Source organism: Neolamprologus brichardi, chromosome 7 (assembly GCF_056152115.1).
Source record: "Neolamprologus brichardi isolate AB-2024 chromosome 7, ASM5615211v1, whole genome shotgun sequence".
NCBI classification, from domain to species: Eukaryota; Metazoa; Chordata; class Actinopteri; order Cichliformes; family Cichlidae; genus Neolamprologus; species Neolamprologus brichardi.
Genome location: NC_142110.1, coordinates 52,157,576 through 52,179,904, shown reverse-complemented (window position 1 = coordinate 52,179,904; position 22,329 = coordinate 52,157,576). Strand labels below are relative to the sequence as shown.

At 39.5% G+C, this 22,329-nt stretch overlaps 1 protein-coding gene across 1 annotated transcript; it reads left to right on the top strand.

Moving 5' to 3' along the window:
* The first annotated feature begins 5,119 nt into the window (after window positions 1-5,119).
* aif1l (allograft inflammatory factor 1 like) lies at window positions 5,120-19,567 on the top strand. Its single transcript, XM_006796808.3, has 6 exons — window positions 5,120-5,296; window positions 5,491-5,552; window positions 7,122-7,188; window positions 12,663-12,704; window positions 13,388-13,550; window positions 18,049-19,567. The coding sequence occupies exons 1-6, from the start codon at window positions 5,272-5,274 to the stop codon at window positions 18,134-18,136; spliced, it is 447 nt and encodes a 148-aa protein (XP_006796871.1). The 5' UTR covers window positions 5,120-5,271; the 3' UTR covers window positions 18,137-19,567.
* Window positions 19,568-22,329: the final 2,762 nt, after the last annotated feature.

The following is a 22,329-nucleotide window of genomic DNA, read 5'->3' as shown; positions in this document are numbered from 1 at the left end:
CTGACATCTATATTTTTGATATAAAATATAAAAGTAAAAAATAAACAGACTACAAAGCTGACTGAGGCAAATCTGTGCTACTCAGGTTTCTAAGCAAAACTGATGTGATCTGACTTTATTTCCTCCATGTGCTCTCACCACATCAGCTGACTGTTTGTTTGTCTAGTGCAGGGATGTCAAAATTAGAAAAACAGAAGAAAGAAATGTAAGAAAAACAGGAACTCTTCTGTCATTTCATTGTTACTCTATTATTTATTTACTTTGGTGTAGTCTGAATAGCCCAGAGAGGTCTTTATTAGTAGGAAAAGATGTCACACTTAGTGAAAAGTCCAAAATTTATGCTCTCCTTTACATTTTCCAAAGCAGTTCAGCGGGTCACATTGGAGTCTTTGTTGGGTTGATTCTGGCCCCTGAGCCTTATGTTTGACACCACTGGTTTAGTGAGGCTTTACATTACATGTTGCAACTTTGTGGTCACACTTTGATTTTGGGTTGCACCTAACATTTATTTTCATTATCAGTCAGTAGTCTGGGAGTTATGTTTCTCTCCCTGCGCCAGCAACAGCTGTGGTTGAAGGTATTATGTTCCTGGATTGTCTCTGGATTGCATTCCTTTGAAGGCAATATATCTCAGGAATGTCTTGTGAACGTGAACTGGAAGTTATTAGAATTTGGTGATCAAACTTAATGTCTTTTTGACCTCATAAACACTGTTGGACATAACCCAAAGCTTCATAAGTTACCTTTGCCGAAAATGTTCCATACTTAACTAGTACAGTGGTGTCAAATATGTTTGCAACTGTCTTGCAAAGAGTCAAATTCGGTCCACTAGATCACAAAGGCAATGTGAGAAAATTGCAATTAATTGCAATTAATTTTTCAATAACATGCATTCTGATTATTATTATCAGTTATTCTGGCAATGTCAGGTTGCTAAATCTCATTAGGTAAGTAAAGTAATTTAACAAGATATAATGATATAATGGTTTCTGTTGTCTGGCAAAGTTTTAATGTAATGGTATAAAAGGTTCTTATTACTTTGGCATATGACTGTAAATATTGTTGTTCTGACCCAAGTGAATGCTTTCAAAATGTAACTCTTAACATGAAAGAAAGAGAAATATTATTTTTATTTTGCAGTGATTTTACTGGTCCGGTCCACTTGAGAGAATTTTGGATAGTTTGTGGTTCATAAACTCAAATGAGATTGACACCTGGTCTAATAGGAAACAAATGCAATGATATGAAATTCACTTTCACTCCAAAAAGGTCAGCTTACTGTGAAATCATGATGTTTGGCAAAACCACTTCTGACATTATCAAAACACATTAAATCAAGAAGACAACAAAAAAAAACAAAACAAGATTTATAAGCTGATTATCTGATGAAATCATATAATCCTGTAGCAGTCATTTTAATTTTGATCAATCATTTAGACAATAAAACATTATAAAAAGGGACTTCTGAAGCGTCATAAAAAATTTCATGTTTCTTCAACCACAATCCAAAACCAGCTGTTTTGAATAATACACTGGGTTTTTATTAGCTTATATTTGCTTTTATTTATTTATGTTTATTTTTATGTTTTACTTTAAATGAAAAAACACCATAGAAGTATATCTTGCTCTTGTTCTGTTTCTACAAATAACCACTAATTATCTAAATGATCTAAATGCAGATTGATTCTTTTCAGTTCAGCTGTTGATCATATGTTACAAGAACTGTTCTAATTGCTAATGGGGGGATTTTTTTCTGATTATGGTGACATTTGTGTTATACCTTGAAATAAAATTACCATACTAATATTACAACTTTTATGCAAATTTGTCAGCATTTGATGGACAGTAATTGCACCATAATCGTTCGCAATAATTAATTGTATCTAGTTGTCTAGTTTCAGTCATTGCAATGACAGGCAGCGGTCGGTTTTAAATAAATAGTACTGACAGGCCTACAAGAACAGAAATAGAGCACATGAGCATGGAAAATGTGCTACAGAGCAAGTGATTTATATAGCTCTCCATATACTCTGTATATCAAGCATGCCTCAGTGGCTTGATATCATAAATAATGTTCAGTGGGAATACATAAATGCATGAATAACACCGAAACAAACAAATAACATGGCTATGGCATTGTCATATATCTACAGTGTTTCTAACCATATGCAACCCAAAGCTAACCAAAAGAAAAAAAAAAAAAAAAAGAACCTGTAACCTGAAAAAAAAAAAACCCCATACATTTCATTTGTAGGGCTTTGCGAAATTGACCACAAGGGGACGACAAATTGCAACGACTATATTTTCTCTGGCCAATGTTTCAGTAGCAACACCGAAAATTCGAGGAGGAATTTGAAAGTAGAGATTAATTTCCATATTACTGACGATGGAGTTTTATTTGAATTGATCGGCATGAACCGGTGTAACTGGAAAGCATTTTGTTTGAACAGCTCAATAAAAACACAACCAATCACTCTTTAAGTTTGGATATCTCCTGGGAAGCAATATGAAATTTGGCATAAGGTCAGCGTGGGCTATTGAATGTTTTTGAGCTTGGTAAAGATTATTGATTTTCTGGCCTAATGCCATGTATGTACCAGACATTTTAATGTGGCTGTTATCTAATTAAATTATAATGGCATTGCATTAGTATTGACGGAGAATACAGATCTGTGAAAAACATTTTGCCCCCTTCCTGATTTTTTTTGTTTTTTTATATCTGTCACACTTAAGTGTGTTAATCATACAAATCTGAATATTAGCTAGCAATAACCTGACTAAAGACAATGCAGTTTAAAAAAAAAATTAAAAAGAAATGACGATCTCATTTATCAAGGCTATTTGGATGAAGGTAAATATAATTTGCTGATAATCTCAGTTCTGTTTCACTAGCCACACCCTGGCCTGACCACTGCCAAACATGTTGAATAAAAAAATTACTTAAATCGAACCTGTCTGACAAAGTGAAGAAACAATTAATTAATTAATTAAAAAACAGAGGATGGTCAAAGTCATTGCCATCTATCGGTCTGGAAAGCGTCACAAAGCCATTTCTACAGCTGGGAACAGTTGAGAATCTTTTGAGGAACCTATCAAAAGGGCACTGATGACTACCAAGACGGTAAGAACAGTAACTAACTGAATTAAATAATAAAATAATTACAAAATTACAAAGTATAACAAAAGCTTTAATAAATACACAGCTCTCATTATAAATAATCCAGGATATTACACATATTGTCCTTATCATAATGATTATCTCTATTGAGGATTTGATATTAAGGGTGTGCACTATGCAGTGTGCCCCAGCATTCAACAGCATGAGGGTAGCACTGGCCACAACAGACTAGCAAAAGAGCCTCTGCATTATCTGACAGGTATTAAAAGACTTCAGCCACCTCAGAAAATAGAAACAGCTCTGGCCCTTCCTGTAGATTGCAGTGGTGTTTTAGCCCAGTCCAGTTTATTGTCAGTCCTGTGATTGATAGAACCATGAATTCTGCTCTCTACCAGAAAATCCTGAAGGAGAATGTGTGGCCATCAGTTCACACCCTGAAGCTCAAGAGCACCTGAGTTATGTACCAGGACAATGATACAATACACAGCAGCAAGTCCACCTCTGAATGACTCAAAATAATATTAAAATAAAATAAAATAAAATAAAGGTGTTGGAGTGGCGTAGTTAACATCTAGACTTCAATCAGGTTGAGATTCTTTGGCATGACCTTAAAATTCCTCCACACTGATGCTGTACATCATGTACTTTCATATATAACATAAGTTGTGTTTCCTCAATATTGTATTATGTGTTAGATTTTAGCACATTTGGTGCCTGAATAACATGGTGTGTCAGATCTAACACAACACGTGTGGTTTTGAAAGAATTTTTTTGGTTTTTGGTTTTTTTTTTAAACGTGTTAAAATTCACACAAAATGTGTTACACGTGGAACAAAAACACAGCATCGTTTTTAACACATCCTGCCTAAGAGTGTAAAGCCTCATCTGATGAAAGGACGGCGAGTCAGATTAAATCAGGGGAGTAAATTAACATTTTACTGGATGTGCTAAAATCCAGTTTTGCGGAATAATATGTTAATGCAATTTTTTATTTACTATAGAGCGATTGTTTCAAAAAGATGTTTGTATAGATACCTTACCTCAAATATATTTCTGCACATTTATTTCACCTTTTAATTCATCCCAGTCAGCTTGTTTGCTCAGATATGGATATTTACCCTTCACTGCCCGTGTATTGTCTTGGTCACTGATTTATTGTGAGCAGATTCCTCAGAGGCCACGTGATGGCGAAGGCGTTCCAGTTTACTCAGCGCATCACTTATTGACGAGAGGAGCGTCGTGATACCGGAATGTGGATATTTCACCTTTCAAAATAAGAGCAGATTGTTAATAAAGTAGAAGAAATGTGGCTGTCCCATGTAATATGCGTGGAGTTTTAAATAGACTCGTAACATTGATGCAGATTGTGCCCAGTGGGAAGCGTTTGCGTTTGGCAAAATAATACAAAGTAAGGTATTTCACGACCTCACATTGGGCTTTGGAAAGCTGGAAGTCATTGATTAATATCTGTTTCATTATTTTAACAACCGATTAAGTAATCAACATCCGAACATCAACATACCGCACGCTAGAACTCTGAAACAACACAGAAGAGCTCTGCAGTCACACTTACAGGCCAGTGGTCACCCTTTCAGTGATGAAGATGTACACATCCTGGACAGGAAGGAATGCTGGTTTGTGCAGGGAGTCAAGGAGGCAATTTAGGTGAAAAGGGAAAGACCATCTCTGAATCGCTGATGGGGGCATAAGGGTAACTCTTTTACCATCTTACAATGTGCGATTGCAGTCATGGCAAATTGATCATGAAACTGACCTCACGGTCAGTCATGAAACTGACATCATTGTTAGTCACTGGTGCTAGTTTCGGTCATTATGCTAATGTGCTGTTTATAAAGTCAGCTGAGACTGAAGGAGTCGCTCTCCAGTTCAGTGCGTGCGTGACGTTTCTCCCACTGAAAACACTACTTCCAGAAGAACAGAATCAACTTTCTGGGATTTCAACGTTTTGTTTTGAAAGGACTGATCGGATGTTCCGTTGATAATAGTGTATGTTTTGACACCGGTGCAGTGAGTGGCCTATTGAGCCCATTCTCTAAATAGGAGTATCTCCCAGGCGGACAGTTGCGGCAGCCTTCTGGCTCGGAATTTTTTTTTTCATTTTCTGGATTTTTACATCACAGATAAATTCCGGGATGCCTTCAAGTAAAAATCTCCAAGGTAATAAATAAAATGGTTACGGACTGCCATGCCCCCCTTTAGCGGGCATCTGCTTATGTCTGTAGCTAGCTACAGCTTAACGTTAGTCTTTACAATAGAGCATCTTAGGCCGACCGGCTACCGTCCAGGCTAAGCCTGTGTTAGTATTAACCAGCTATTTAATAAAAATAACCTCACTTTCTTTTGTTTTGCAGGTGGAAAAGCCTTCGGGCTGTTAAAGGACCAGCAAAGGCAAAAACTGGAAGAAATAAACCAGGTACGCGTGTTCTCTTTATTTGCCACGAGCTTCTCTAACGGCACTCCACGGTAATTTGAATTTTAATGAGCTCGCGCACACTTGACTTGGCCTTGGCCTCGTTTTTGAGGATTCGGTGCATTCCCGGGTAACTGTCTCAGGAGTGCGGTGAATTAGAAATCAAAACGCCACTGTCTCGTGTTTTGAAGCTGGCCGTGACCATGCTGTTGATGATGCATTTTTATTGATTTCCCCCCGTCACCAACTGCAGGGTCTGGGGTGCACTTGTTGAATGGTTGCATGCTGTCACACAGCTCCGTGCTAAAGGACCGTGAACGTCTCCCTCTGTCCCGATTATATCAATGTGGGAAACGTTTAAAACGCGTTTCGTGCCGACGGGAAACAGGTGTTACAATGAGCTCTTTGTTTAACACGCTTCGTCAACCGTAGTTTGACGAGATATCTGTATAATCTCTGTTTTCCTCCTCTGCTTTGGATGTCATCAGCTCACTGCTGCGGCAAAATGTACACATATATGAATTTTTTTTAAAAAAGGCAGGCCACTTGGAAAGGAGCCAGTGACAGTAATGTATTTGCACAGCAGTCCCAGTTGCCACTACGCACTGCTTGTATTTATTTGTTCATTAGAGAAATGACCCCTGGTTCCTAAGCGGCTCTGTCTAAAAATATCAGTTATTTTGTGATTAAATCCAGGATTTTCTTTTGTACAGTGACATCCATTTAATTCCGCTGTATTATCATGACTGCATCTTGTAGTTTCGGATCTCAAATCTCAGCTTCTGTGTTCTGTATTCTGGCATCACTAGTCTATTTTTTTTTTCTTATTAAGGCTCCAATAATAAGGAACTAATAACATGTGCAAGACATGTAAACGTGACAAGTAAATTTTGGCACTATTCTTCTTGTTTTTCATGACCGAAAACGATATAAAATGACTATAATTTGCTCATAGATGTAAAGTGTAATCCATATATCTGTATTTCGGTTTAACCGTTCCTTATAGATTTTCACGACTCATAAAACTGGCACTCCCTTTGTTTACATAATGAAAATGACTAGCAGGACACTTCTGTGTGGGAAATTGCTGTGTGATTCAGCACAGCTGAGTCAGGCATCCCTGATAAAGGTCCAGTCGTGGTGTTTATCCTCTTTACACGTAATTGCAAGTTCGATAAATACACAGAGGTCAGCGCGAAGAACAATGGCACGCTCTGTCATTCTGGCTCTCGCTCTGTCCTGCAAGGATTGTGGATGACTCCCACACGCCATGTTGCATCATTATAATTTTGTTACATTAGCTCCCTTCTGGCAGCTTTATACCCTTGCGAGGTGTTCCACTTAATGAACGCAGTGATAAGTAACGACAGTAAAGGGAGTCATTGGTCTCCAGTTCAAAATTTGGACAGGACACAGTCAGATTTGGTGTGCTGAAAGTTCTCTGTTCATGTGTGGGGAATTCGCTGGAATCTAACAAGGAAGATGAAAAAGTAGTCCCAGTTTCATTAAACTTGTAAAACCTGTATTTTATGACCAGCTTCACTTTTGGTTTACCCCCTTCCTCTTTCTCAGGAGTACCTGGAAGACCAGAAATACAGTGATGAAGAAGACCTGGCTGAAAAGTTGGAAGGTTTCAAAAGTAAGAAAATCCAGCCCTTCCTTTAGCTGATGGCTATCTGCGGTGGTGTGGCTGGGGCTTTTCCTGGCTTTTGTCTTAGCCTAAATATTTGTTTATTTGGCAGGCGATATATATATATGCATACACACACACACACACACACACACACACACACACACACACACACACACAATCCTTTAATCTTCAGCATTTTGTTTTTCTCTGTGGGAAAGACAGAATGCTGTTATTTCTAAAACATTTGTAAGGCCAAGTCCTTAGTGGCCTGGTAGGAATGTGCCGGGGCGTGACTGCTTGTTGTTGCAATATTTGGAGCTTTCCTGGGTAAACTCCTAGCTCCTGGGAACAGGAGTAAAAACATTGATACTTGCTGAATACAAGAATAAGGGTTGCACAATTTAGAAAAGAACTCCTTCCCCATTCCACAGATATTGCCTTTACATTTAAGGCATGTAGATTTTCTTTTCTTTTTACAGTCGGTGTGAGTTTTAATCAGTTTTACATCAGATCAAAAAAAGCAGTTTGTTGTAAAAAAAAAAAAAAAACAGCGTAAGTATTGAAATGAAGAAGAAAAAATGCTCCAGTGTCCTACTTACTTTGCATGCTTGCTGGAGGAAATGGAGCAGTAATATATAAACAGAAATGGGACCAAGCACCAGGGTCCTGGGAGGTTTGCTGGGTTTTTTTTCCCTCCCCCCCCCTCCCGTCTTTTCCACATTGTCCCAGAGGCTTAAAGGTCACACTGCTTTTAATTACCAGTCAGATCGACTCATTCCAACCCAGCACATGGAACAAAAAAACAAGATAAAATGTAGTCATATTTTATTTTAACATTTACATAAAAACCCAATGCAGGTTTGTTTGTTTTTTTTAATTAATTTTGGATATTCAGATGACTATATTGATGTTTTCCTTGATTTGTTTGGTTTTTGGACACTTGTTACTACTTTCATGGCTGAATGTAGTTATTCCTATCAGTTAGTCACTAGATTAAATTAACCAGCCACAGGGTACTCAGGCTGCTGGCCTTATTAACATAAATGAAATATCAAAAACATGACAATATAGTGTGTGAAACATATTAAATCACATTAACAAAGTTACTTTACAGAAATAAGTTTTGGAGCTGACCAATGTGTGCTTTCCTATATTAATATGATTTCTTAAAATAGAGCTGTTTCAGCTGGTGATTTCAGCACTCTAACTAATGAGCAATAACACTAATAAGCCTCATGCTCTGTGCAATTACAACTGTGAATTTTCTTTCAGTTTTAATGGAAAATTAAGTTTTACACCCAGATTTTGGATGGGGACCATTTTTAGACCAAATATATCAAAAGGTGTTGATTCTATTATTCTCACACTCTAAGGCATAGGTGTCAAACTCTGGCCCGCGGGCCAAATTTGGCCCGCAGCCTAATTATATTTGGCCCACGAAGCCATACCAAATTACTATTAGAGCTGACCTTCTGGTATTAAAAAGCTAATATATATATTGTTTAGTATTAAGCTTTGCTTGTTCCATATTCAGTTCTTTAGCAAAACTTGTTTGAGTCCATAAGAAAAGATTCATTCTTATATCTGGAGGAAGATTTTTTTTTTTTTTTTTTTCCCCAATAAATATTAATGTTAGCCCGCGACTTTGTTCCAGTTTTGAATTTTGGCCCACTGTGTATTTGAGTTTGACACCCCTGCTCTATGGCTACGTTCACACTGCAGTCAAAAGCGCATCAAATCTGACTTTTTGGACACTATGCGACCATATCCGATCATGGTATGACAGTGTGAACAGCACAAATCCGATACTTTCAAATCTGATCTGGGTCACTTTTGTATGTGGTACTGAATCCGATACATATCTGATGTTTTACAAAGCGACTGTTGTGTGAATGGTCATGTCACATTAAATATGTCTTTTTCGTCACTGACACAAGACAGACGCCAATTATCAGCGCCGGAGAAGCGCCCGACGACATCGTGAACGCTTCCTGGCCATCCAGTGTAGATGTTAGTGAAACTGTTTGGAAGACAACGTTGGAGAAACGTGAACATTTTATTTGTACTGTTTAATCTGCAGATTCTGACAGAAATCTGCAACTATCCTTTGAAGCACTACTCCTCTCTAAAACAGCAATAAGGATAATTATTAGGCCATATTTAAATAACAAAAAAACTTCAAGCAAAATTGGAAAATGTAAAGTCCGAAACAGGTCTTTATATTAAGGGCCATCAGTCAAACAATACTGTTTGGTCTGGGTCTAAACAGAGCGTGTTGTGTGTGATGTCTTCTTTTGCGCATGCGGGCCGCTTTAGGGCCGTGAACGGTTCACATTAGAGCGCGTTTGCTGTCACATTTTATTTGTAGTGTGAACAACCAGACAAAAATCGGATTTGATCAAAAAATCGGAATTGAGCATTAAGACCTGCAGTGTGAACGTAGCCTTAGTCTCAAGCATTGTACATACATAAATTGTACTCATCGGTACAGATCTTTTCTCCTTCTAACAGCAGCAGTTATCCAACAAATGAGTATTGGGTCAAATGAGACTGTCCACCAGTCCACTAATCAACCTGGAGAGTACAGCCCTAGCTACTTCAGCCCAAGGGATTTACCGATGCAACTCCTGCCATGTCCAATACATACCAGTATCAGTGTTGAATCATCAGTACACACATTCATACCTAAGCACCCTGTCTAACATTTGTGAGCACACTGCTGTGGAGAAGTGTCCAGGGAAACTCGGAGTTCAGTATCTTGAAGACTGGAGTAGCTAGGGAATCAGCCCATCAGTCATACCATCTCTACCCCCTGAACCACTGCTTCCCATAATGAAGCCCAAAGAGGACAGAACGCGTCAACCTGTGTCTGAGTTTTTCAGTCCCATTAACTCACTTGATTACAGTTAAAAAGTTTAAATAAAACAAACTTCTGCAACCACAAATTCTGTTAGCTTGCCCGGTAATTGCGGCCACTTGGCAAAGTAAACACAGACTAATCTGGGACTAAAATGAAAAGATGGTGCTAATAATCAACTACCGATTGAGCTAAAGTATGTAGCCTGCATTTGCTCAGAATTAGCCATTAGCAGTTCCCCTTTCTAAACTAATTCTGAAAAAAAAAATATATATATATATATATATATATATGTCTCTGTCCCTCCCAACACACACACACACACACACCCTGGGGGTTAGGGTCTTTTAAAGTGATGGGAAATCTTTGTGTTTATCTGTTGGCCAAAGTGGCAGAGGAAGTCAGTGCGGTCACCGTCCATTGCAGCTATTTTATCAGCAAGTCACCCTCCTTTTTTAAAAATGGAAAATCCCTTTGGATGAGCTGACTAAGTGGATGGTAGACAAACAACTTTGTCTAAATCAAACTTACACTTCAGACCTCTTTATGAATGTCAGAGAAAAGTAAAAAAGAAAGTATATTTAAGGCTTTCTTGAGAATTTGATGCCATTTATTTTCTAGCATCACTTGCCAAAAGAATTTGGGTCAGGAGGAGCAACTGAAGACTTGAGTTTTGTGCAGTTGAGCCGTTTTCTGTGGCTGCAGATGATCAACAGGCTGCACTACGACAAGTGGGCCACTCAAAAACTGCTGTGTGTGTGCGCATGTGTGTGCGGAGGCCCACTCCTCAGAGTTTACGAACAGGGTCGGCATTGTCCCATCCCACTCCCCACGGGTTCGCTCAGTTAACACAGTACCCTCTCTCTGTCCCTCCCAACACACACACACACACACACACACACACACACAGAGCTCCCATTGTGGTACAGAAATAGCAAGTGTAATCTGACTAAAGTGCTCTTCCAGGGAAAAGGGAACAGAAAAATTTAGGCAGAAGCGGAAAAATGTCCACTTCCAAAGAAGCAGTCAGTTCATTGACATGTTTCTGTTGTGCTTTTATAAGTGAATGCAAATCCAATGGTTAATAATTACTATTTATTCTTAAGCCTGTCTGTGGTTAAAACCACTTAGATTAGACGATATACCAAAAGTAATCTTTAGGCCAATTCCATTTCATTCCATCCCAGTTTAGAAATGAAAGCTTTAAAAAAGCAATCTTTTTCAATTCCATGTTTTAAAATGTGTGAATTGTTTTCTTTTGGTGTGATACAGCAAAGTGATTTTTTTTTTTTCAATAGGAAAAAAAGAAGAAAAGAAATGTCTGATTTATCAGTAATGAAAGTCATGACTTGTTTTAGTCCTAGATGAGATTTTCATGCTCCCGTTAGAGCTGCGGCTGGAGGCGTTATGTTTTCAGGCTATCCCTCCATCTGTCCCATTCTCACAATTGTGATATCTCCTCAGGGATTTCAGATTTGACCCAATAGTTTACTTAGACTTGAGAAAAACCAATTAAATTTCAATTCAACATTTTATATTCAAGGAGGTCACAGGTCTCTACCTCGTGATGTCACAATGTTGCCAAAACCATCAACTCTTCAGATCATTATTCACCATCATAGCTGCAGAGATTGTGTCCCTAACTGACATTTAGAAGGATGCTAAATTGATGATACTAGATTTATTTCTCCTAAAGTTTTCACTGCATCTATTATAAGAGTTTCCCTCCAAGTATTAATGGTAAATGTTGTTCTATGCTAATTTAAAAAAAAATTTAACATTTGGTCTCCTACATCCAAGTTATTCTATCGCATAAATAACAAGTTGTTTTTTCTCCTTTAGCTGAAAACACTAATTAATGAGGAGTTGTTAAGGGAGTGTTTTCAACAATGACAATGTGTTAGTGTCTCGAACGTTCAGTAATTACAACTTTTGTTTCCTTATAGTGAAATGAGTATAGAGCAGGGGTGGGCAATCTCAGTCCACGAGGGCCGGTGTCCCTGCAGGTTTTAGATGTGTCCTCGAACCAACACAGCTGATTTAAATGGCTAAATTAGCTCCTCAACATGTCCTGAAGTTCTCCAGAGGCCTGGTAGCGAACTAATCATGTGATTCAGGTGTGTTGACCCAGGGTGAGATCTAAAACCTGCAGGACACCGGCCCTCGTGGACTGAGATTGCACACCCCTGGTATAGAGTCTGTTTGTTCACAGCCCATGAACTTTCTGTATGCTGCTGTGCTTGGTGATTTAGGGTCCAAACATCTTTCTTTTCACTCTGTTTAAACTTGAAGTACTGTTTTAACTTCCTGACCTTCTGACTCTTAATCTGGCTGCCACGGCTCCCTGCAGCTGCCAGATTGCTTGCTTCCTGCTCAGATGTGGGAAAACAAACACACAAACCCACCTGTCCTTATCAGCTGTTTGTGTCTTTGCTAGGTCAGCTGTCAGCACAGTGTAAGATGTTGAGATCACTAGGCAGAGTGTGCTAACTGTTTTGCTGACATGTAATATGCTCTCTGGAGGTTGGTGCTTGTTAGTGTTGTACTGCGAGGTGTGTATGTGTGTGGGGGATGGTGAATGAACTACCACTGTCGGTAATAATCTCCTGTGCTTGTTTTGCAGATAAATATGCTGAGTTTGACCTGAACGACCAAGGAGAGATTGGTGAGTAATAAAAAAACAACCCAGATAACAACTGTCGCTCAAGCCCATGTTGACATGAGGCAACAGTAATTAATACTGTGTGTGTGTTGTCTGCCCCCAGTGGGCACAGGATTTAAACAGGCTCATGTTACTTTGCTGTGCGCTGCATGTGAAGTGAGACTGTTCTGTCCATTGTTGTGGAAGGTTTTGAACAGGTGTGGGGCCAACTGTAGTGTCAGGATCTGTTTGCAGTTCCTAAAACAAGCTCCTGTATGTCCTATAAAACTTCCCCAGTCAGCAAAATATCTCTGAATATTAGCCCCTATTCAGTTTTCTGGTCTCTGCACAATTAATATTGGATTTCCATAATTTTGCACAGATATCTTTGTGATTCAGAAGCACTTTTACCAAATCATTAAAATGTATTTTAAACTCATTACAGCTGAAATAAATGGTATTTCTGTCAGAAGCAGACATTATAAAACTGTTAGACAGAAACGATCTCTGTGTGATAAATACTTGAAACTTTCTGCGTAAAATTAGTCAAAAATCTATTGTAGGTGTTGATGTAATTTAGCGTTTTTGAAAGTTTTTTTTCTTTTCTTCATATTATTGTGGAAAAGAAAGACTTGTACATAAATAGGAAAGCAATTCACCTTTTCCTGCTAATCGTGGATCCATTTGTCAACTCCCCTTTGTCTCAGATCTGATGGGTCTCAAGCGGATGATGGAGAAACTGGGAGTGCCCAAGACCCACTTGGAGTTGAAAAAAATGATCGTGGAGGTGACAGGCGGCAGTAGCAACACCATTAACTACAGGGACTTTGTCAAGATGATGCTTGGCAAGCGCTCAGCTGTGCTCAAATTGTAAGTAAACCCTTTTTTTTTTTTTTTTTTTTTTTTTTTTTTTTTTTTTTGTGTCTCGTTTGGATCTTTAGCCATCAGAATTGTTGTCTTAAGGCCAAGAAAGATGCCAAGCGGATTTATTTTACCAAGTGGATCATCATGGCCTTGCCATATTGGTCCATTTGATTGACCTTTATTATAATTATGTATTTATTTTATTTTCGGATGCTACAAACGGGACATGACTGGGGGATAGGACAGGGAGAAAGAATGAAAGAGAGGGAGAGAAAGAAAAACAGAGAGAAAGAGAAAGCAAACAAAAGAGCAACATAATAAATACAGCACCATCACAATAAACTTGGGGGGTTTTTTGTTTGTTTTTTAACAGTGATATTTTGTTTAATGTACGACTGTGTGCTGGTTCATTGCTTGTGTTCACATGTCTAATAGGGAGGATATGTATTGTGTGCTGTGTCAGCCAATTGCTTCCTTAAACAGCAGGGGGTTCAGGGATGACAAGGGATGATGTCACAGCCCACATGCTGCATTGGCTGCTAATCAGCATGATAACAAAACCCATCTCTGTAGCCTATCCATAGTCAGCTCATCCCTCTCTGTAGTGGGTCTTAGGGTACTGAGAATAGGCTGATTAACCACTTATGGTTGCATAGGCCTGACAAAGCCACCAAAATTTACCATACTGTGTCATTAAAATGTACCCTTTACAATAGAAATGGTGTCTATAGAATATGTAATTATAATTTTTTCATGCTCCCCAGTGGATAAAGTGGTGCACCTGTTTTTAAATGTGTTAATGTAGCCAGTGTAAGCCTTTTAAAGCAGCCTTGCACTAGGTCAACCTACAGGAGCTAGAGCCTGTAATGGCTGCTGCGTGTCAGCTCTGCTGGACTAAGCTGGCTGGACCCTTTAGCAGACAAATCTTATAATCCTGAAAAACAGCAAGCAGAGAATTTGCATAGCATTTCCTCCTCACTTTTGAACAACACTCAAATGTTGTTCAAAAGTGTATCCCATAATCCCACAGCTGCTATTTATAAAGATTTAAATCCCTTCCTGCTTCTCTTGTCTGCTTGCTGGTATTCTAGTAAGACTGTTGTTGCATCCAGAAATAACGTTTATCACTAATATATGTAATACATGCATATCATATTTCTTGTTCTACAGAAAAATGAAATAATTATCTGTATGGTTAACTACTAACTAGGGGTGCAACAATACTCATATCGATATTGAACCGTTCGTTCGATACAGTGCTTTCGGTTCCATGCGCATATGTATCGAACAATACAAAATGTTTTATTTATTTTATCAACTTTTGTTCTGACGATGCTGTCTGTGTTGAGCGCTCAGTGGATCTGCGTTTGACTACTCAGCCTAGGCTGCACTGTCGAGTGCAGATCCACTGAGCGCAGCGCAAGCTAGCAAGACAGAAGCTAAGCTCGTTGCAACATGGCAACTTTCTCAACGGCAACGCTACCCGAAACTGAGCCTCCCCCACCCTCATTCAGATCTGGCATTTGGAACTATCTTGGTTTTCATGTGAAGCATGACCCTGATGGTAACAGTATGTCTGATGTGCCACGCAATGCTCAATTGGTGGGAACTAGTGCGTTAGCGCAGTTAGCTTGTTAACGCCGTCCAGCCCCACGCACGGGGCGAACCGCGGTAACTTGTTAACGGAGATTTGCCGCGTTATGGCGTTAATGTCATTTTAACGAGATTTACGCTGACAGCACTAGTGGGAACACAATGAATATGACTGCACATTTACGCCGACATCATCCTTGTGCAAAGACAAGTGGAAGCAGACAAAAACAACAAGCACGCATGCTACAAACTTTACCCGAGTCATTTAGACAGCCGTTAACACATGATTGTCCTTATGGGGACCTGATATGTTTAATATGCTGCTGAGAATATAGCCCAGAAGAAGCGTATAGTATAGCTTTTAGTTTGGAAAGAGCCATTTCTCTGTAATAAACTCTCTTTTCCAAAGATGAGTGATTCCTCAATCAGATTTATTTTTTTTTAATTATGTTCTTGTTTCAGCAACATTAAATTTAAAAACTGTACTTTTGTGTTAAAATATATATTATCGTTTTAATAAATGACAAATTAAAAAGGCATGAACATTTTTTTTTGTATTGAAAAAATATCGAACCGTGACACCAAAGTATCAAACCGAACCAAACCGTGAATTTTGTGTATCGTTGCACCCCTACTACTGTTTTTTTTTTGTTTTGTTTTGTTTTCCAAACTTCAAATGGCAACCTACTTTTTTTTTTTTTTTTTTTTTTTTTTTGTTTTTTTTTGTTTTTTTTTTTGTCTCGAGAGGATATGAGAGGGAGAAGCTGGCCACAGAACAGCTTTAGAATGGTGTTATTCAAAGCATTTGGCAGGACAACAAATGATTTTTGTAATTAGAGGGCAATGAATGACACCAAGCTCCGCAACTGGGCTCAGTTAGTGTTAGTGCAGTCCACAAGTACAAAAGACAAAAGTCATAATTTCTTAGACCAAGATTTTGATTGACAAATGAGCCGTGTAGGGATTTGTTAAAGGTCTTGCAGGAGAGCAGCAAAGGAGACCTTGCTCTTTGAAGAGATAAGTGTAATGGAGTCTTTATCAGATAATAAAGTCACATTGATTAAACAACACACATAGATGCCATAACATTAAACAGAGTCTGTTCAATGTTATTGCAGCTGGTCTGGATGCACAGGCATCCAAGTCCACGTGAGTCGCTCCCTTTGAAACTATTGACCATCTGCTATTAAGATGCCAGAATTCCCACCGCAACCCCCTTTAAATTATGCTTGCACTTTGGGAAAAAATACAGATGTGTGCTCATCTCTGTAAAAATCACAAATCCTTATGCTGACAGAACATGGTCACAATGGTCATGAAAACTCTTCAGTTCAAACATTACATTGATGAATATTAGTGGTGACGGGTAGAATGGCAGACAAGTCCTAAGTGTGAAGAAAAATGAGTGAGAGTAGTGGTCAGGGGAATGTGCCAGAGTTTGAGTTGCTGAGTGCCTGTTTCGTCACTGGGATCATTACTCCTTATGAGCTTACTGGAGCTTTGCAGAGTTTTCCAAAAAAGGAAGTTAAAGGCAGGCATTTGCTCTGAATAGCTCTTGTCAGATCACTCACTGTGCTGTGTCCAGTCTAAACCACTGTTGCCCTTGGTCCTTTTGTGGTTTCCTTTCATTCCATTCCTTTCACTTATTGCTCAGCTGCTTCTTGCCTGACTGCTACATCCTGTGTCTACTGTCAGTCTTTTAAATTTACATCTAAATTAATATTTTACAGTCTTTATGCCTCTCTCCGTGGTGCTGAAGGGAACATGCCAAGGCACTTTATTAGGGTCTTGCTAGTACTGTTTTGCCTTGAGAATTGTCCTAATTCTCCATTTCACAGATTCAGCAAGGTGCAAAATAATTCCTCAGATTTAGCTCCATATTGACATGATAGCATCACGTAGTTGCAGCAGATTTGCCAGTTGCACATCTTTGGTGTGACTCTTATTTTAACACATTCCAGTGCTCTATTGGATTGAGATCTGGTGATTTTGGTGGTCACATTGAACTTGCTGTCATGTTCAAAAACCCAGTTTGATATGATTTGAGCTTTGACATGACAGATTATCTTGTCTTCAGAAGATGTGTGGTCACAAAGGGAGGGAGTTGGTCAGCAACAATACTGTGGTGTTTTAAAAGATGCTCATGTGGTGCTAATTGGTCCAAAGGTTGTGATGAACACCTTTCCCACACCTTCGCGTCACCACTAGCCTAAACTGTTGATACAGGGTAGAGTTATGCTTTTACGGGCAAATGTTGCAGAAACCAACAGACCAGGCAGCATTTATCCAAACTTCTGTCCGGTTTTGGTGAGTCTGTGTCGATTGTTGCCTCATTTTCCAGTTCTTAGCTGACAGGAGTGGTCTTCTGATGCTGTAGCACATCTGGTTCAAGGTTTGCCTTGTTGTGCATTCAGGGATGTTCTTCTTTATTATTCTTTGTTAAAGTGGTTATTCGTGTTGCTCTGGGCTTCCTATCAGCTTAATGCAATCTGGCCATATTCCTCTTATATTAACAACAGATTTTCATCAACATTTATTGGATATTTTCTTTCAGACCTTTCTTTGTAAATCCTACAACTGGTTGTGTGGGAAAATCCCAGTAGATCAGCCTTTAAAAGTGAAATACCCAGACCAGCCTATCTGGGACCAACAACCTGTCATGTTCACACTCTCTCAAATCACCTTTGTTCCCCTTCTGAGGCTGGGTTTGAACTTCAGATAGCCATGTTCATCATATTTACATGTATAATTGCATTGAGCTGCAATTACGCATGGTGACAATGATGTAAATACTGCTCTGCTGGTCCTGTGATGGACCTATAGAAGGTGCAACTTCCCTGCTGGGATACGCTCAAATTAACATTAAATGGAGATCTTGTGTTAACCGCCCATGACTCATCTCTCTCCACAGAGTTTTGGTTTTTGAAGACAAAGCCAGTGGCTCTCCCTGCAAGCCGGCCGGACCCCCTCCAAAGCGGGACATCGCTAGCCTTCCTTAAGTGTCAGGCCTCCATGCTGCTAAAGGAACTGAGGGACCATCAATAGCTATGTGGAATAATGTGGAGTGTCGTGTTCATGTGGGACCAGTGATCAAGAACGTCATTTTGTGAATATATGATGTGTGAGTTTTCTGTTTGAAAGACTGAGCCCAAAACTCACTAAAATTGTTTGACTGTGAATATTTTATTCCTCTTTTTTCCCTCCTTTAATTAAAATGTAGCAGTGATAATGGTAACTTGTAATCAACTTGATAAATTACATTTTGTAGTGTGTTTCATGGTTGCATTTTAAGGGAAGACTTAAAATTCTCCAGAGGTCTCTTTTGCTTCCACGGTCTGTTTCTTTTTTCTTTTTGACACATTGATTTTAATGATTTAGAGCAGTATGCTTTTGGAAAAGCACAAGGAAAACGAACAGTTTATTCCAACACATTTTTGCACTCTTCTTAGCATTCTTTCATGCATTCCTGCCAGGCTTATCTTGGTCAACATCTTCGCTTCAGATCAGATGCCAGAGATTTCAAGCCCTACCCACTTCCTCTGGGTCTAAAGCCCCTTTTGAGTCAAAGTACTGATCTGGAATGAGTAACCAAGTTATCATTCCCACTTTATGATATAAAAAAAAAAAAACACTGGTGTACATGTGTGTACTTACTGTACTTTGTGAGTCACAATGTTAGTAAAAGGATAAGGCATGTTGTTGACTTTCAGTGTCCTTATGTGGCTTGAAAAGCAGTAAATATGACTCGATTTAGAACCGCTAGTCTAAGTTTGACATACAGGCACGCAAGCAGAACAGATGTACATATTATACTACACATCGTACAATCATATTATTTCCAAGTGCCTCAAAATGCAGATACTGTAGAGCTTACACAGTTTGGAGGAGGGAGTGCACACTAGTGTTCAGTTCAAGCAGTCCTTATGGTGTATGAATTCAAGAAAACCGTGAGATGCTATCATTTAGTGTTTGGTGAGAGTTTTAATGATGTTTGTTGAAGTGTCTGTAGTTTTTGTTACTGGTTTCCACAATATTCTGAGTGAGTGAGGTTCACATATGGTGGATTAATTTTTTCCCCTTTTTTAACCATTATTTTGTATGCCACTGAAAAAATGTAACCTGATATTGGGTTATTTGTCTTTGTCGAGTTGTCTTCCTCATATTGTTCCATAAGCCAGCCATTTATCTCTAACATGGTTTCTTCTCCTACATGTTAAGTAATTTATGACTGTGTTTGTCTCCCCAGTATAAATGTTCTTTTAACAAACAGTATTTACTGTGAAATTGGTACTTTGACACATAACATGTTTTAACACCATTAGGATACTTTGTCTTTCGTCTGGTGGTTATTTTACATATTTAGTGTTGTTAAGATACACATTGTTTTGCCGACACCAAAGCAATTAAAAGTCTTCTTACACTGGGCACAAGTGTTGAGTTGTTCACTGTGGCAAAACTTGTCTTAAACTGGTAAGATTTTAGGGTTAGCAAGTTTCAGATGGTTAGTTTAAGTATTTGAACAGTAATATAGTTTTTGTAACTTGGCCTTTGTACAGGAGCCCAGTGGCTTTTTAAATCAAACAAAGTGATTTAAGTGCTGACTTCTTGCTTTAATAAAAATGGTTCAAAAGTACTGCATTAACCACTTTTACATCTGAATCATAGCACATCATTTGTCAGAAAGTGGAGGCAATGTTATGCATGTATGGCTGTAGGTGTAACTAGAGTTTACTAATGATGTGAATGCTGATAAAACCAGCAAGCTGAAACCTGAAATGTATTGGGCTATAACATCTGCTCAGATTAAGCCTAATGTTGCGAAGCAGATCAGAAAGCGACGCTTCTTTCTCATCACCATGAAATTAGATATTCAGGGGTCAAGTCAGCCCAACATATGCTTGCTTTTCATTTACTGAAATAAAACGGAAGGCAGAGGAGACCCCCAAAGGAGCAGAAACTGAAGGTGTAACATATCAAGAGAGGAAACCATCATTTAAGTATGTCAGTGGTTGCAAGGCTATAAGCAATAATTGACTGCAAACGTGAGTCAGGCAGAGGCCCTGGTAGTACTTTCTCCAGCTATCAAGGTTTGGCTTTTGGGACATGTCTTCTGAATCTGAGCTAGTGGATGAGGTTGAGAGACACCTGCTAGTCGCCTCACCTCAATGCATGGCTTGGACTCTTATGGAGAGAGGCTGGACTCCAATCTGGAGTTGCCCTCAGTGAGAGGCGGCAGGCAGGGGAAGGTGTCCTTGTATCCTTTTGGCTTGCTGCCTGTAAGTTGAAGCCTGGCTGTGCGCTGGGAAGGTGTAGCAGAGGCCCCCATCCCCATAACTCCCACCTCAACAGCATTCAGAGGGAGGATGGGGACATTATTATAATATTAAACATTATTTTAGATTGTCCAACTACTTTTAAGTCTCTGGAAATTGAATGCTATGTAGAAACATGGCTGTAATTCCTAAACAGTTTTGTGAAACTGCTTGAATTACAGACAAAAGTCTGCACTTTGGATTGGAATCTAGCAGCAGCCACACAGCAACAGATTTCACTTGATAAATAGTAATTTTATCTCGCTACAGTATATTCAAAGGTGAGTGTCCTTGAATGGCACCACAGTCATAAAGATCGGCAGACCATTAAAGTGGGAATCCTTATGCTAGATTACAACACATCCTTTGTCTTAGTGCTGACAAATGCAGAAAAAGGTGATATATTATCTAATTTGGAGACATCCGTGTCCGTATTGCATGGACACACACACACACAAAAGTTATGTGTGTTACCAAAAGAGAATCTGGGTGTACACACTAAGTTGGGTCATTGTCTCAGTGCATTAGGCTACTTCTTGATGCATTCTCAATCATCCAGGAAAATAAATCTCCAAAAGTTGATTCTGTTCATCTGGACGTAGCGTTTTCTGTGGAGAAACGTTTCGTCACTCATCCAAGTGACTTCTTCAGTCTCAGCTGACTGCAGGTTTCCCCAATCTTATAAACAGTACATTTGCATAATGACTGAAACCAGCCCACTGAAGGAACAATGGGCTGGGAGGTCAGTTCCTTAATCATAATTATGCAAATTCTCATGACCATTGATCAACAACCACTGACCAAAGACCACTGATCAATGGCCATGAGTACATGGGCTCCCCAGTTTCGTGGCCAATTTGTACATGGAAGAAGTGGAAAAGAGGGCTTTGCTATCCTACCCTGGAACACCACCAAGCCATTGGTACAGATATGTGGATGACACCTGGGTGAAAATCAAATCTCAGGACGTACCACAATTCACGGATAATATTAACTCGGTGGACCGACACATCAAATTCACCAGGGAGAATATGAAAAGTGGCAGGTTAGCCTTCTTAGACTGTGAGATTTCCATCAGTAATGGGGGACATCTAAAAGCTGACGTGTACCGTAAACCTACACATACGGATCAGTATCTAAGGTTTGACTCTCATCATCCACTGGAGCACAAACTGAGTGTCATCAGCACGCTACAACACAGAGCGAACACCATCCCCACTGACACAGCGGCCAAGGAGGCAGAAGAACAGCACATCAAAAAGGCCCTGAGTAAATGTGGTCATCCCAGCTGGACTTTTGTCAAAGCTGAAAAGGCACCCAAAGAAAGCTCCAGCCGATCCAGGAGAGAAGGACAACCGCTGCCCAAGCGAAAACCTGTAGTGATCCCATATGTGTCAGGAGTATCGGAACAGTTGAGACGCATTTTTTCGAAACACCGGGTCTCTGTGGCTTTTAAACCCCAAAACACGCTGCGCCAAAAACTGGTCCACCCCAAGGATCAGGTCCCCCGACACAAACAGAGTAACATATTGTACGCTGTTAAGTGCCAGGAGGATTGCCAGGATTTATACATCGGGGAAACCAAACAACCTCTGGCGAAGCGGATGGCACAACACAGAAGAGCTACCTCGTCAGGCCAGAACTCTGCAGTCTATTTACACCTACATGCTAGTGGACACTCTTTCAATGATGAGGATGTACACATCCTGGACAGGGAGGAACGCTGGTGTGAGCGCGGAGTCAAGGAGGCCATTTACGTGAAAAGGGAAAGACCATCTCTGAATCGAGGAGGGGGCCTAAGGGTACATCTTTCACCATCTTACAATGCTGTGATTGCAGCCATTCCCCAACTCTCTGTGTATGGTACTCATGGCCATTGA